General features: G+C 49.6%; 1 protein-coding gene across 3 annotated transcripts in view; it reads left to right on the forward strand.

Moving 5' to 3' along the window:
* Positions 1-16,107, forward strand: part of PRICKLE2 (prickle planar cell polarity protein 2) — a 104,187-nt gene extending 88,080 nt beyond the window's left edge. For all 3 annotated transcript variants that reach the window (XM_066558101.1, XM_066558103.1, XM_066558102.1), the window contains 2 exons: positions 2,301-3,164; positions 13,425-16,107. In XM_066558101.1, coding sequence (XP_066414198.1) covers positions 2,301-3,164; positions 13,425-14,293 — 1,733 coding nt within the window. In that variant the 3' untranslated portion in view covers positions 14,294-16,107. The remainder of the gene's footprint in view (positions 1-2,300; positions 3,165-13,424) is intronic.
* Positions 16,108-16,789: the final 682 nt, after the last annotated feature.

Consider the following 16,789-nt stretch of genomic DNA (forward strand, 5'->3'; position numbering starts at 1 on the left):
ATTGTTTATACTTAACTAGTTATCACATCCTTACAGCTCCCTAAAAATTCTCACAAGCTGCTGTGAGAAACGCTTGCTGTTTCTCTCTCTCTGTCCCATGGCATCCACAGGACTGTGCATGGCTGGGGCAACCAGATGTGCTTGTGCCTCTCTCTCATCCCACCAAGGAGGTAACATGGTGATTTATTTGGTTAAACCACTGTTTATCCCTTTCTGTAGTCAGAGAGGGGAGGGTTATCAGAGGGCAACTTCAGGAGCAATGGCAGCTAGTGAAAGCTTTCTCTGGCATAATAAAATTTCACTGGCACGTTTTTTTCCCTTTAAATCTCATTTTCCTGTAAACAGCCTGGCTCTTCAACTCAGGTTTTTCTCATCCAAGCTTGGCAAAGGATCACATGATTTGATGAGCTACTCTCAGAAAAGATGCTTGTTCATTAGGCATCATTATTGTTTCTGGACCTTTTTCAATCAACTTGCAGATAGATGTTCTCAGAGAGAAAGAAATAATGGATCAGGGTCAATTTATGTTTCTAGAACAGTGATTTAAAATGCACTTCAGTCAAGGGGCTAGATGTCCCCAAGCTGGGTGGGCTGGGAAGCCTCTTGCTGCTCTCCCCAGCTCCCTTTGCCACTTGGCTGAGCACAGTGAGCACGCAGACAGCCCTTCCTTTGTCCATGGAGGTGAGCTGTTCAAGTACTTCATATGCTGCAGAGGAAAAGAAACCAAACATTTTCCTGCTGTGCAGCAGCCAGATGGCACAGGGAGGGGAAACACAGGGAGGATGCATCTACTGTGACCTGCAGCACATCCTTCCCACAAGCTCAGCTGCAGGAAGGTGAAGAAGCAGCTGGTAATGATTCTTGCATGGTCCCTTCTCTTGTGCTTCCCCCATCTGCTGTCCTTCACTCCAGCTAGCCTGCTGGAGCCTGCTGACTGTCAGGTTTTCAGGGTAAAATGTCTGGTTTGGTGCATATTTGCACATTTCTAGCAGAGGAGGGACTGCAACCATTTTGCTGCAAGTCTGTCATAGTAGTGAACTGAGCACTGTGCTGACAAGCTACATAAATCAGGGGTAAGCATGTGATAAAGCCTTGTAAGGCTTGGGTTGGGTAGGTGAGGATGGAGTATGGAGGCTGCACTCCTTCCTCTGCAAGATGGCTTTGGGCAGTGGAAAAGGAGCTGATAAAATCCCACCCTCCATCTTATCTCTCTTCTGCTCACAAGTGTAGCACTCCCAACTGTATAAACGCATTTTGCTCACTATAAGGGGAGGAAAATACCGATTATACTAAACCTAACTTAGCTTGGAACAAACCAGACCAGTAACATAGTGTTCATTTATGAGTTACCTGCCAGCACTTGGCCCCACAGCGGGCGAGCAGGCACGTGCTGTGCACATGTGGCGCAGCACCCGCCGTGCCAGCCAGCCCACACTGTGCGTGGCAGTTCCTCAGGGAACAGGGGCAGCAGGGGCTTTGGCCAGGAACAGCAGCTTAAACAAGTGTGTAAATGTTGTAACTGAAACCTCTGGAGCTTTGCTCACGGCTCTGACTGAGAGCACTGTGCAGATGTTGCTCCCTGGGGTTTGGCTGGAGGGAGACAGACTGTCTGTGTCAATTCCTTTACTGAACCCAAGGGGGGCCTGGTGAAGCAACCCAGGAAATGTGGCTGGGTGCAAGGCAAGGGTGTGTGCTCGACCCCTGGGGCCGGCTCTTTTGAAGCCAAAATAAAGTTAGGATGGGACCACAGTAGCAGCAAGGGACAGGGGTGTCATCTGCTCTGTTACATACTTAACCAAGCAGAACAAATTCCTCATTATGGTTTAGCTGGAGGCTTTTTTTTTCTTTTTTTTTTCTTTTTTTTTTTTTTAATAAGCAGCATATTGCTTTTACTTCAAGGACTTTATGGAGAACTTCTTGCATTCCTTTGCTTTATGATCGGAAATATCCCCATTTAATAGAAAATAGCTTGAGGCATGGTTCCGCTGCCTTTCCCAACACTGAGTAATTCCCAAGCAAAGGCCTGGAATTAGAATTGGGAGGAATTAAAAATGGGATTAACTTCATGCATCAGAGAAACCCTGAAAAAGGGCTTTCAAGAGCAAGGCTGAGTGCATGTCATAGAGTCATAGGATAATTTGGGTTGGAATGAACCTTAAAGGTCATCTCATTCCAGCCACCCACCATCAGCAGGGACACTTTCCACTGGGCCAGATTGCTCAGAAGCCCATCCAGCCTGGTCTTGATGCAGGTGTTGAGTGCAGTGCTAGATGACCCTGACACTGTGATCTTCTCCCAAGGCATTGACCAGGGCCAGATGACGTACGACGGCCAGCACTGGCACGCCACCGAGACCTGCTTCTGCTGCGCCCAGTGCAAGAAGTCACTGCTGGGACGGCCCTTCCTGCCCAAGCAGGGGCAGATCTTCTGCTCCAGGGCCTGCAGCATTGGCGATGACCCCAACGGCTCCGACTCCTCCGACTCAGCTTTCCAGAGCGCACGGGCCAAGGAGTCGCGGCGCAGCGCCAAGATCGGCAAGAACAAGGGGAAGGGCGAGGAGGGGGCACGCAGCCCCTGCAACCAGCTGCAGGTCACCTCCAACCGCCTCTCCACCGACGTGGACCCGCTGTCCCTGCAGATGGATCTGCTGAGCCTGGCCAGCCAGACACCCAGCCTCAACAGGGACCACCTGTGGAGGAGCCGGGATGAGCTCTATCACTACGGGGGCAAAATGGAGCAAAGCCAGTCTCAAACCCCCTTGCAGCTTCTCAGCCAGTGCAACATAAGAACCTCCTATAACCCCACCCAGGTCCCAGGCTCGCAGTCAGATTTATGGGCAAAACACTTCAGCAACCAAAAGAGGAGCTCCTCGTTGGCCATGAAGAGCCACGGTGGCAGCTTCATCCAGGACTGCAGGGAGGACTACTACTCAGGGAGGCTCCGCTCGCAGGAGAGCTACAGTGACATGTCCAACCAGAGCTTCCCAGAGACCAGAGGAAGTGTCAAAGTCCCCAAGTATGAAGAGGAAGAGGAGGGGGGGATGCCAGCGTCGCAGTGCCGCACCCGTCACCCCATCAATGCCCTCAAGTTCACAGAGGACCTGACGCCCACCGAGCAGACTCCCCGGGGCTCCATGGAATCCCTGGCACTGTCCAATGCCACAGGTATGTCACCCCAATGCCACAGGTATGTCACCCCTGCTCCTGCCACCCTGAGACCACCCCAGCATGCCCTCCATGCAATTGAATCCCTTGTGTCCTGGTGTCTTCCCAGGATGAGGGTAACCAAGCCTGGCGACCACTGCTCAGTGACACAGCCTTGTCTGCCAGGTCCTGACAAGCCTTGACAGTTCCTCTCCATTCGCTTGCTTGTTTACCAAATTCAGTGCTTTATGGATGTCTGGCCTTTCTGTGCAGCTCAAAACAAATGTTTTCAAACCCTTTAATCATCCCTTTTGTGAAGAGAGGGGGAAAATCAAGGCCAACTGCTAACGCAGAGGCAGATTCCAGCTTTCAGCACTTGAAGGAGTGCTGTCAGCTGCCCTTGCAGGCTAAAAATATTTCTGAATGCCTTGAAATAGGCCCAGTTAACCCCTTTTGAATGTTATGCAGTCCTCAAGCATGTGACTAGTTAAAAGAAATTCCTCCCCCTCTCTGCACAGCTCTTTAATTCCTCTTCCCCAACCCCTTGGTAGAAACTGCAGGGAAAAGCCAGGCAAGATGCTTGTCCCATCAGGCTGAGCTTGTTTCTCACGAGCACATCCCAGGGTCATATTTCTCAGTCCTCTCACCCTAAACATGTTTGGGTTTCACTCGTGGCTGCAGGGATGGGTGTGTGTGTGTGTGCATAGGCTCTGGTCTGCAGCCGGGGCTGGGCAGGCTCTGTCCTCCTGCAGCCTGCTCTGCTTCGCTCGCCCACCACAGCTCCCACGTCCCTCAGCACAGAGCTACTCAGAAAAGAGAATACTGAGCCTGCTTTGCTCTGGTTTTCTCACCAGAGAAGCTGCCTTGCTTTTTCTTTGCAGCTTCCCTGGCTTTTCTCTGTTCCAGCCAATCATTGCTTGGATTTGGGCAGGTCTTGCATCTGAACCCCTACAAAATGGAGCCCTTCTGCCTTGTTGCTGGCAAGGAGTGGCCTGTGGGGTGTTTGTGCCTGGTCCTGAAGATCCCCCACAGATTGCTGGCAACGGGTGGTGAGGATTGCCAAGCCCACAGAGAGCTGAGCCCCCCTGAATCCCAGTTCTGGGCTCTGCCCTGCCTGGATGGACAGGTTTGCTCTGCTATGCCCGTGACTCCTCATCTGGGGTTTGGTGTGTTTGTTTAGGGAAGCTGCCAGCCCCATGCCAAGATGTGAAATGATCTCTGTTTCAGCCAGGATCTCCCTATCCAGCAAGTGGAAAAACAGGAGGAGAGGAGAAGCTAATGAGCTGGGAAGGGTTTTTGCTTAAACAGTCTCAGATATACACAGAGGAAAAATAGATGCGAAATGGCGAGGGAATTGGGAATTGCTCTCCAAAACAGGGTTTTCCTAAGCAAAACTCCACATTTCCAAAGCCTTTTGTGTTCCTGAAAACTTGTGTTGTGTAAACCCCATCAGTACAAAGAGTCTTGAGTAACACCAAGCTTGGATGAGCAATCCCTGAGCAGTGGAGAGGTTGTTGCATGCTTTGGGGCTGAAGTGTAACATATTATTGGGGATATAGGTCAAGGCAAGGCCTCCGTATCAAAATGAAAATCATTCTGCCTTTCATTTTAGAAACCCCTTTTTAAAATGCTGGGAGGGATTTAAAATGCTACCTCCCAAAGGCATCTGTCCACCATACAGAGCCAGAGTCTGACTTTCCTCAGGGGCAGTGACTGCCTTCATGGCTTGCTGTGTTCCTGCTTTCTGGAGCAGATGTTCAGCGTGATGAGGCTTGCAGTGAGTGTTCATAGTTCCTCTGCAGAGTGAGGTGATAATATTTTTATTAATGTGTAAGGTTCTAATAATTTTCCTTGCTCTGGGAGCTGGCTCAGCTGAGCTAAGGGCACTGCAGCAGCAACAGGCAGCTCCCCCAGGGCCATGTCTGCAATTATGGAGGACACAATTATCATCCCATTTAATTGGCAGTGTTTTGAGGACGGGGAGATTTGGTGACCTGGATGAGGTCTGTGAGAGAGCAGGTTTTTGGTCAAGTGATGTTAGGGCACAGCACCCCCCTGCCTGGCTTTTCCCATCCCTGCACTCACTGCTGTGGCTGATCCAGCTCCCCACAGAGCTCCCCCCAGCCACAGCCTGGTGGTCTGGCTCACCCCATATCCTCCAGTCCTGCTTTGCCAGAGCCTCCCAGGCATCCACATACAAAGTCCCTTTGAGCTACCAATGCTGCAGAGTTGCTCCACCTTTCACTTTGAAATAATTAACACCGCATCCATGTCAGGTTTTATGGCATCACTGAAAACAGTCTGTTTTTTATAGGGAGCTGAAGGGCAAACAGTCCCTGACCTGGAGAGCACATGGTAAAAGCTGGTACCTCCCTGGCAGTGGGTTTTGCTGTGATGTTTCTACAACGACTTAACTGCTAATTAGGCAGAGACAGTCAGCAATGCAGATAACTCAGGGCTGTGCAGCGCTAATCCCTGTCCTGTGGCCGGAAGGCTGCCTGCCATGAGCAGATGTTGGTCCCTGTAACATTTCAGGGTCAGCCATTGTGTGGGTCAAGATCTACGTGACCCCAATCTCCTGCAAGACCCCAGGTTTCTTCCTTACCAAAGGGCTCTATTTAATCACTTTAAAGCCAATTCCCCATGGGTTAGTAAAGAGGTGAGACACGGTGTTAATCCTGGGCATGTGCCCTTACAGTGCAGGGTTACAGTGCTCTGCTGTCACCATGGGCAGTGCTGCAACAGCAGACTTGTGAGTGGCAGAGGTGGCTGTGACCCTGCTTGTGCTCTGTGTTGGAGTTGGAATTAGGTGGGAGTGTCCCTGCTGTCCTCTGGTTTGTGCTTGTGTAATTGCCACAAATGCTGATGGGATTTAAGCACATCCAGTGGCAAAGGGCAGTGTCTCCTGCTGGTGGAGGGCATCTCTCCTTCCCTTCCATGTTCCTGTTTGAAAATCCCTATTCTGCCATCAGCTGAAGGCTAAAACAGACTCCAATCTGCTACAGCTTCTTAGAGACTGTATCCTTCACTACATGGCAATCAGATGGAGAAGCAAAAAGGAAACAGTATTTCTCAGCCTATTTTCTAAGACAGAGCTCATTTTTGCTGATTTTCTTTTATATTATTATTTATATTGTGCTTCCTTTGTCTACTTTTGGGGGTTTTGGGTTGTTGAGTTTTTTAATGGCAGGAACAAGAACAAAACCAGTGGATCCTGTAGCAATGTTTGCTTTGTAGCACCCTGCATTAAGCAACTGGGACAATGCTAAGATGGAATTTGTCCAGGAAGGTTTGCCCATGATGAGAAGCCTGATCCTGCCAGAGGTTAATCACTTTCCAAAAGATACTTGGCCCATCAGCCCTGCTCCCTGTGTTTGTGTTTTCCTCCAGAAAGATGTTGCAGTTGCTGCCTGTGCCTGGCAGTGGAATTGGAAATTAGGAGCTGAACTCTGTTGATTCTAAGCAGTTATTTCCACAAAATGACAGCTGGTCAAATAGCCCATTTAAGAAAGTACCTGCAGGCTAAATGTTGTTGTCTGGGAACAGTCCCTTTGTGCTGCTTACAGAGAGCAGGAGCCTTTTGGAGGTAGAAGTCATGTTGAATGGTGACGCTGCTGCATGCAAAAGGAGAAACAGATTTTAAGGATTCCTTGAGAAAATGAGTTTGGGTGGGGGAACATCTGTCACAAGCATAAATCCAGTTTATAAATATGTTAAACTGGTGCTGTTACAGGGTGGAATGTGATTTCATTTGTATGGCACACACTGTGCTTGTCATCATGTGTTGTGTGATGCCCAAAGGCCCCAAATAGTTTGTTTTTCCAGGACTAGACAAGTGTGATATAACCAGAAAGCAGAGAGCAGGGCTGATCCCTGCCTGTCTGAGCTGCAGAGTGACAGAACAGCATCATCTGTCTCCAGTCCTTTTTCTTCCTCTGCCTGCAGAGGAGCTAAAAGCTGCAGGGCAGGTGAGGGTAAGAACAAGCCCTTACTAAGGGCCAGGGTTGTATTTTCTGGAGAGATATTAATTAGCCCAGCCTCTCCTGCACTGGGGGCTTGGGAGCAGCTCCTGAACACCCTCAGGGATGGCAGTGAGGGATCTGGATGCTGGTCTCCCTCCCTGTGTGCTCCTCTCTCCCCTGGGCTGGAGAGGGCAGCTGCCCCAAGTGCTCCAGCTGAGTTATGCAATGCAGAAAGTGACACATTTGGCTGTTCCTGAGTTTTTCTATGAAAAAAAGGAGGCTCCCAGCTCTCCACCACGTTCTTATCACTCTCTTTCTCCCAGACACAGCCAGCACAAAACTGCTTCCAAGCTGGAAAATCAGATCCCTGGGGGGAATTTTTGCAATTTTGAGGCACAGGTATAACATTTCCTAATCCAAAACAGATAACTTCAAAACTGATGTGAAGATAAAGGTTTTCCACCCCAAAGGCCCAATGCTAAAAAACTGTCAGGAACATTTCTTTTCCCCCTCACTTCCCTTTTGCCACTCAGCACTGGGAGGTTTGGTGTGCATGCTGTGGGGCCGCCCTCTTGCATGTCTTCACCCCTTCAGTGTCACACATGGACAGTGCAGGGCAGGTGGGGTAATGAAAACCAGAGAGACAACCAAAATGGACTCTGGAGGATGTTACTGGGGCAAGCAACATCCCCAGCATGGCTGGGAGGATGCAGCAGAGGGGAGTGCTGGTAAAGGAGCTATAGTGGGGCTTCTGGGTTAAAATCCAACTCTTCTCCAAGCAGTAAGGGACTTCTTCCACCAAGCTGGAAAGGATTGCTTGGGTGGGAAATAACCAATGACATCCGTGGGTCACACATGGGGACATACCATGGGAGGCTGGTGGGACTGTGACCCTCTTGGTGGGGGCTGTGCCTTCCCTCAAATTGTTTATTTTCCATGATTTCCAGTTACATGAAGGTTCTGCTTTATTTCTGCATGCCCTGAGGTCGTTCAGAAGTGAGACAGAGCTGAGCTATAAACAAAGCTCTGTGCAGGCTGTTTTCTCCTTAAATTTCTTTTTAGTTCTACACATTGACCTTGAAATAAACCCTGTTTGAGGAGTGGTGAGGATGCCTGATGCTGTGTGAGAGAGAAGGGGCTGGACATAAGAGACACTGTGCTGTATCCTCCTGTGTATCTATAGCTGCATTTAAACACTGGCTGTCAGGGCTGGGTGCTGGGTTTTGGTGCTGGCAGGCACCTCTGTGGTGAGAGCTGTGATGCACAGATGTGTGTGTCTGCTGTGATAAATGTTAAGGCAAGAAGCAAGCATCAGCAAAGCCCAAGTTGTTTGCAACATCCCATGTCAGGATATTTTGCATTCCCTGGCTGGTGCTCTCCTGCAGTGGGATGCTGGCTCACCCTGTGTTAGCGCAGCTTCACGGGGAGTTTGATTTAATGGGGGCTGGGAGCTGCTTCCCCTCGTGGGGGGCTCCACTGCCAGCCTCACACCCAGCCCACACACTCTGTGCTGTCATTTGCTGAGTGCTTTAATAATTCATAATGCAACTTGCAGCCCCCATTTAGCACAGCATACAGTGGGACTGGAGCACTCCGAGTGCTTTTTGTTGTGGCAAGGTTGTAGAGGTGATGTTCTCCAAGGGTACCTTTGTGCTGTGGCTTTGCTTATTGGGGTGTTAATTCCCTTGGCAGTGTTTATGGGATAAGCATGGTTCTCAGGAGGGGAGGGGACAGACTTCAGAGGGGGTGGTACAGGGTGTTCTTAGTGAGCCTGAATGTTACCCAGAAACCTGCTTGGTTTTCTTGGTGCTGCAGCAAGCTCCACTTCTATATCGAGCACCCACAGGCGAGCTGCAGCTCTCCCTTGTGCTCATTGGGAAAGCACATGTTGCCATGGCTCCAGGGTGAAATGTTGAGCCTGGCAGCCCCATGCAGTGGAGAGCAGCAGCAGAAAAACCTGCTGTGTCTGTGTGTGCTGTGGTGCTGGCACCAGTCTGGCTCCAGGACAGCCACTGGCCGAAGCACCATGCTGGAGGCAGCAGTGACATCCCTTCCAGTGCATGTGCCTCTGGGACAGCCAGCAGTGGATGTGCTCAGTCTCAGAGCATCATGCAGAAGTAAATTTTGGTGGGGTCAGCATGTTATACCTGGGTTTGCACCCTTGGAATGGTCTTGGTGATGTGGTAACAACCATCCCACACCATGGGCCAGAGCAAGGCTCCTGCTCCCTTGGATGACCTTGGGAAACAGAATCTCACATTTCTTCATTAGGAGAAAGCCAGGGCTGAATGGTGGGGTCTCATCTCGTGTGCTCTTCTAGACTGCAGCTCTCTGGGGTTATTAGCTGTGTGCTCAGATTAAACACTTCATTAAGCAGGAGGTGCAACAGCTGCACATAAATACTGGCAGCTCAAGAAGATGGGGCCTCATGGGTGGGTGTAGCTCTGGAATGGCAAATGACCTCAGGACACAGGGGTTGGTGCCACCTTCACCATCCAGGGCAGTGTGGGACCAGGAATTTGGAACCACCCTGTGTGTGCCTGGGCACCCACTCCACTGCCTTTGGGTGCCAGGGAAACCCTCCAGTGCCAGAGCCTGCCCCAGTCACCTTCTGCTGTGATTACACAGCAAGAGTTTTCTTCCTCCCCAATTTAAAACTTTCGTTGCAGGAGTCAGCAGGAGTCAAATGTGTTCCCTCCTCTTTGCAAGCATTTTTTTCTGCCTTTGAAGGTTGTTACTATATCCCCTTCAGCTTTCTCTCCTTTAGACTAAACAACCTCTGCTCTTTAAAACTTTATTCCCAGATCATGTTTTCTAGATGAATTTTTTTTTGACAAATGGTTATTGCTATCCCCTGATCTCACTGCGGTCAGACTGGAGCACTTTTGGCTCGTTCCCACTCTGCCTCCTGAGGTCTTGTGGCTCCACAGAGAGCCATAGAGAGGGACATTTTGAGACTTTAGAAAGACTAATCTGGGCCTAGCCCTGCTCATGATGCCTTGGTATAAATGTAAAATTCAGCCTGGAGACACCTTTGTGTTCTGCAAGGACTGTAGACTGAATCCTGGACCTGTAACCTGCTGTGGGCACTGTAAGAGCCATGCAGAGCTCTCAGTGCCTTCAGCTGGAAAAGCACAGCTTTGCTCCTGAGCAAGTGGAATAAATCCTTCACCTGTCACCATGAGCAGCTAAAATAAAGTTTCCCTTTCCCAGCTGCACAGCTTGCTGGGTCATTGCCAAGCGTGGCTACCAAAAAAAAGGCTTGTGCATGTGCAACCTGCCCAGTCTACCTGGGAAGACACATTTTACCCTCAGCATAGAGCCTTTTCCACTCTGTCATATGGAGAGATGAAGCCAGTGGGTGTTGGGCTGGCTTTGCATCAGAGCCTCCTGAGCACAGGCTCCATCACTCCCCAAGTTCTGTGTGCTGACAATGGTGATGGACATGTTCAGTGCTGGATTCCTCTTACAATCAGCATTTTCTCAGCAAATCAAGATCTCAGAATGTTTGTGCTTAATTATAATCAAGCTGTCTGAATGATCGGCCAGAAACATCCCCAGGACTGGTTAAACCTTGCACTCTGAGCATGAGCCATTCACGTGGTCACAGGATCCTTGTCTGAACTCACTGCCCCGTGCTGCCTTCTAAGGGGAAGAGACTAAAGCACTCATGGTTGTCTGCTGGAGGTGTGTGAGGGGCTGCAGACTCCTATTCTGCACAAACTTAACCAGTGAAGCTCTGGCTCTGCCCTTCTCAAGCTCGAGTACCTCGCTTACCACAGCTTGCTTTACTCTACATAAAGGAAACAGGTTTCCCTCCTGGTTGTCCTGCTTGATCTTGGCCACATCATTCCTGTCTGTGATGTGAAGGATGCAGATATGTCCTCTTTAATTTGAAAAAACTGTTTCACTCTTGCCATGTCTCCAGAGCCTGTGCCCAGACACTCATTCTGTTCTTGTTGGATGCAGGACCACAGGAGGGAGATGGCTCTGAGGGGCACTGAGACCCATAGGTACCACCTGATATGGCTGGCACTGGGAGCAAAGCTCGTGCACCCCCTGTGAGTGAGGCAAGGTCAGCCCCTTGTTAATGATGCTGCCAAAATCAAAGTGTTGCTGCCACAGCAGCATCCTGTGGTGTTGGAGCTGTATTTCTGCACAGCATTGCTGTTGCTCATTCTTATTGCCGAGCTGCACCGGCTCCCTTAATGAAGTGCTGCATAAATGTCACCGAGGGCTCATTTTCCTTGGTGTCAGCTATTGTGTGACAGATGTGATTAAGGCCACATTGGGCTGTCAACAGCCATGATTCTCATTGTGATCAGCTCTGCCGGCAGTCCCGCTGTTGCTCCGGCTTTTCAGGAATCTTTGCGCGTGTTCCCAAGTTGCTTTTCCCTCACCAGGGGCTGCTGGGGACAGTGGCACAGGAGGGGACATGGGGAGCAGTGCCTGATGTGACAGATGCCTCCACTGGGTACACAGGCACAAAATCGCAGCTCCAGCCAGGAGGAGAAACATGGGAGTGTGGAGTGTGGGTGGGCAGCTTCAAAGGGGACAGGAAGCCCATCCACAGAGCTTTTTCCAAAGGGCACTCACTGGGTGGGGTTGGGCTTGCTCACTCAAAGTCAGTGTGATTTAGGGAGGAAGAAAGAAAGCATTAAGTTGACTTGAAAAGTGTGTCCTTTTAAAAAGAAAACATGGCTTTCCCTTGTTTTTAACCCAGCCTATCCCTCTTCCTGTGACGTTCAGGGATCCTTCACTTTACCTTTCTCTGTAATCATAAACTCCAAAAACACCCTCATTAACAACGGGAAAGCAAAGAAGCTGGGACTCAGGGAGCAAAACCAAACCATGTGAGGGCCAGTAATGGCTAAAGCTCTCCCTGATGCCGCCGAAAGCAGGATTTGGAAAACTCTGCCCAGCTTTGCAAGAGCTGTTGATCTTTTCAAGGCTGAGCCCAAGGAAACCCTAAAGCAGCTCCTGAATGGGGTTAGTGACAGCAACCCTTGTTCTTGTTCAGGTTTGCAGCAGCAGCTAATGCGAAAGGAGCCAAGCTCTTGATGAAATGCAAACAGCTTTTGTTAAAGGAAAAAAGGCTTTATTCTTGAATTGTGGGCTGGGTTGTTATTTTTTAAAATTAATTTACAAAGTCACAAATTGTTGGTGATTGCATAAAGGCTGTGTGTCATGTTGGAAATTCTGCTGACGGTGCTGTGTTGGGTCTGCACTGGGATGTTGTGGGAGAAGGGATGGAGAGAAGGGTGCCAAAGCAAACATTCCACGTTTGATTTGGGATGGAACAGATTTTCTTTGAAATAACTTGCGAAACATCTTGTCCTGAGCATGCAAGCAACCAGTGACTGCTGCCAGTTTTCAAGCCAACAGGGAGACAGTCAGAAAATAGTCAGGAAGCAGCCATGAAACAGGCTAAGGACTAGGGCACCGTGGGGTGCATTGAGTTTCTTGTTGACAGGCAGGTGCTGAACAGACACCCCACTTCTTCCCTGCTGCCAGGTGAAGGCTTCTTGGGCTGAAGGAAAGCACCTTGCAGGAGCTCAGGGCTCGTTGGCACATGGGAGAGATCTAATGGGTCACCTTCCCAAGCAGAGCAGCCCATCAAGGTGGAGCTCATGTTTCTGGCTCCTGGCCATGCACAACTCCCTGGATATCTGCAGGGATAGTCTGACCCTCCCACTGTCCTGCTGCTCACAGGGAGCTCCAGCAGACCCTCTGGTGCTGGGGTGTTTCCTTGCTTCCTGGGAAACCCAACTGCTGCTTTGGTCTCTCCACGGGTGTCATTCAGGGGACCTGTGAGGTCCAGCATAGTGAGAACCCCGAATTAAGTCAGTGGCTGCATTTTCATCTGCCACTGACATTGTTTAGTCCTCCAAAATGTGTTGTCATTGCAGAAGGTGTGAGTGCTGGATCATGGCACCCTACTTAGCTCGGCGTGCAGGAGGCCTCGGGTTACCTCTGACGCATGGTTTCTCCCTGGCATCATTGGTTATTCCTATCAAGTCGCAGACAGTGCAGACATATGGGAAAGGAAGTCGTGAAAAGCAGCTTGGAGTCCAACTCAAAACTCCTTAAATTGGTGTGATTTCCCCAAAGGAGGAACTGCCTGCTTTTTAAAAAAAAATTAAAGTCCTCCTCTTAAAAAGGGCTCTTCAGGACAGGATCAGTACCACTGAGTTACTTTTTAAAGCAAAAGTCTTGGGCCAAAACCAACTTCCACCCTGCATCTCTGCTGACAGAAAATTCTCTTTCTTAACTTCTTTTTTTTTTTTTTTTTTTTCCCCTTTACCCTTTTTCTGCAAAGGCCTCTCAGCAGACGGTGGAGCCAAGCGCCAGGAGCACCTCTCCAGGTTCTCCATGCCTGACCTGAGCAAAGACTCGGGCATGAACGTCTCGGAGAAGATGAGCAACATGGGCACCCTGAACTCCTCCATGCAGTTCCGCAGCGCCGAGTCCGTGCGCAGCCTGCTGTCGGCGCAGCAGTACCAGGACATGGAGCCCACCCTGCACGACCTCGCCAGCCCCCTGGGCTACCAGGAGCGGCCGTCGCACGGGCGGATGCACCAGAGCTTCGACTACGGCAGCGGGGTGCCCGGCGCCAAGCTGGGCCCGCAGGAGATCCCCCGGCACGCGCCCATGAGCGAGCGCACGCGCCGCAGAACCGTGCTCCGCGACGACGAGCGGCACTACCGCCCGCACCGGCCCCGGCGCTCGCGGCGCTCCCGCTCCGACAACGCCCTGCACCTGGCCAGCGAGCAGTGCTACCGCCTCAAGGAGAGACCCTCGCTGCGAGCCAGGGACGATTACGACCCCTTCGTGCACCAGAGGAGCTGCAGGGAGACCATGGAGCAGGGTCCCTACAGGGATGTCTACGGCCACTGTCCCCGGACGGTGTCGGATCTCGCCTTGCAGAACCACTTGGGCGAGAGATGGGGGCCCTACTTTGCCGAGTACGACTGGTGCTCCACCTGCTCCTCCTCTTCGGAGTCTGACAACGAGGGCTATTTCCTCGGGGAGCCCATCCCGCAGCCTGCCCGCCTCCGGTACGTGACCAGCGAGGAGCTGCTGCACAAGTACGGCTCGTACAGCATGCCCAAGTCTTCCACGGTGGGGGCCAGGGGACAGTTGCACAGCCGGAAAAGACAGAAGAGCAAGAACTGTATCATATCCTAATGGCATCCTTGCCAGGCACCTTGGGAGAATGTAAATTAACTCACGATCTTGCACTGTTTTAGATCATGTAAGTGCTTTTATTGTAACAAAAAAAAGGCCCGAAGAGTAGGGATTTGTTAAGGAGGTTGTAGACCGGCTTCTATAAATAGTCATAATCCTGGGCACAGTGAATATATTTTGCACATCTTACTTTGGAGATAAAAATTTTAAAAGTTCACTTTAGCCTGTAATATTTACCCAGTAGTTTCTCTTCCTTCTCCCAGATACTGCCAGCCCCTTGAGCTCTGTTTGTCCGTACGTTTTGGTTGCCACTGTTGACTCTCAGCATCAGTTTGCTGGTAAGGTTTTGCTTTCCACCACATTTTTGTTTTCCATTAGCCATGTTGGTAGGTGATTTGTCCCTTGGACAGTGTGGGAGCCTAAGTTATTTCCATGATTGTTGTAAATGCGATGTAAATGAGAGTTTGGAGAAAATATTTTTGTATTTTGTAATATCAGAGGAATTTCTATATCTTAGGAGTCACTGGGAAAATGCATGCACGTTCAGAATTGTTTTCAGTCAGAGCTAACCAAACAGTACTTTGGAACCCCCTTTCCATTTCATCATCACTTAAGTTTATCAGTGAGAGTCTGAGTTTTCATTGGTTTTGAGGGTTTTTTTTTTGTTTTAACCCTTTTTTTCTGTTTATTTGTTTTGATCCTGGTCAATAAACAGAATGGTTTTTGATTCATTAAATCTTGACAAGCCTCAGTGGCATTTTGAAGCCTATGATTTGCAGGTACACTCCATCAGTCAGATACAGGAACCCCTGACAGCTGCAAAAGGGCCTTTTTTTTAATTATTACTATTATTAAATAGGAAAGACCAGAACTACCAAATGTCTGCAACATTGTAAATTACCAAAGCTGGAGAAGGAATTTCACACCTCTGTAGAGAACGCTGAAGTTACTAAACATTGAACTATTATTTGGAGTAAATAAAGTGTAAATGGTGCAATTGTGTGATGTCAGCATGACGTTGTTTTGAATATAGACTTGTCTTATGGTGCTCTAGTCTCCTGGGTTAACTGCTGTTCATATCCAAGTGGAAGTCTCAGTATTGCCTCCTGCCTACGACATATGAGAACACCTGCAAACTGCTCCCCACGGGTCCCTCCTGCCTGGCAAGATGCCCTGGCCCCTCTGGGGCTGATTGTGGCCAGGGTTTGTCCCCTGGGGGGCTCAGCCCAGCCCCTCGCCGTGGCAGAGGGCCCCTGCATGGGGCTCAGCTGTGTTGTATTCTGGTGGATGTGAGTTTGTTCTCTGTGTGCTTTAATCCATTGGGGTTCTGCCATCCCAGCTGCAAGCCAAGGCCAGGTTGTCCCAGTGCTTCCCATAAAGGAGCAAGTTTGCAGAAAGGGGCTCTTGGCACCCAGAGCACCTGTGGGGGTTAAAATAAGGCTGGGCTTTGAGCCACAGGAGGGCTGAGAGTTTAACCAGCTGCATTGCCCTGGCCCATGTGCTGCTGGCACCTCAGGGTGTCCCTGCACCTCGAGGCCACCCCTCCCTGCACCCTGGGAATGTGGATCCCACTGCAGGGGTGGCACTGGCAGCCCTGGGCACACACAGGGACACCCCCATGCCTACTCAAAGCAGCAGATGCAGAAAAATCTAGAAGATGGATGTCTCCATACCACAGACTATTGCTAGGAATTTTTTTGTTGTTTGTAAAGGACAATGTGATAATTATTATTCCTTTAAAAAAAAAGAAATGATACTTAAATATATTTAAAAATGTTTTTTCCAGTTGGAATAAATGGAAATATTCATCCAAAGGGAAGAGTCTTGTGTACATTTTTTGCTCTTAAAGAGTGTTGGTTAATCATGAATAAAAAACTTGATTTTTACTGAGCTGGTCTTGAAATAAAAGCACAAAAACCAGCTCAGCTCCATCGTTGGCATGGTTTTGGTGGGCAGGGAAAGCTGGTGGAGGAGCTTCTCCTGCACACCACACACCTTCCCCAGGGTTGGAGATCTGGTGTTGTAACACCTGGACCCATTATTTGTTGTTTAAAAAGCCACATCATAGATTCATTAAGGTTGGGAAAAAACTCTAAAATCATTGAGCAAGAACAACCCAACACCACCATGTTCACCACTCAAAGATATTCCCAAGAGCCGTATCCACACAGCTTTGGAAATCTTCACCTGGTAAAAGCCAGCACAGCTCAGCTGAAATCCCTGCTGGGCCTCTGGCATACTGGGGGAGACTAACAACCTAAAATGTACAAATAACAGCCTTTTCTTAGAAGTTCACAGATCTTGCCATGTTTTCCAAAACAGACCTGTTAAGCTGGATAGGGGTATTGCTTACAGCAACAAATATGACACTGTAACTACAGGTTATTCTATAATTGGAATTTAATATGTGCAGTTTAATTCATTGTCAGTGATTAAAAGCACAACAAATGTCTGTCAGCTCTGGTACAGCTGAGCTGCTCTTGTGCAGCAGGAGCT

This window comes from Molothrus aeneus, chromosome 12 (genome assembly GCF_037042795.1).
Source record: "Molothrus aeneus isolate 106 chromosome 12, BPBGC_Maene_1.0, whole genome shotgun sequence".
NCBI classification, from domain to species: domain Eukaryota; kingdom Metazoa; phylum Chordata; class Aves; order Passeriformes; family Icteridae; genus Molothrus; species Molothrus aeneus.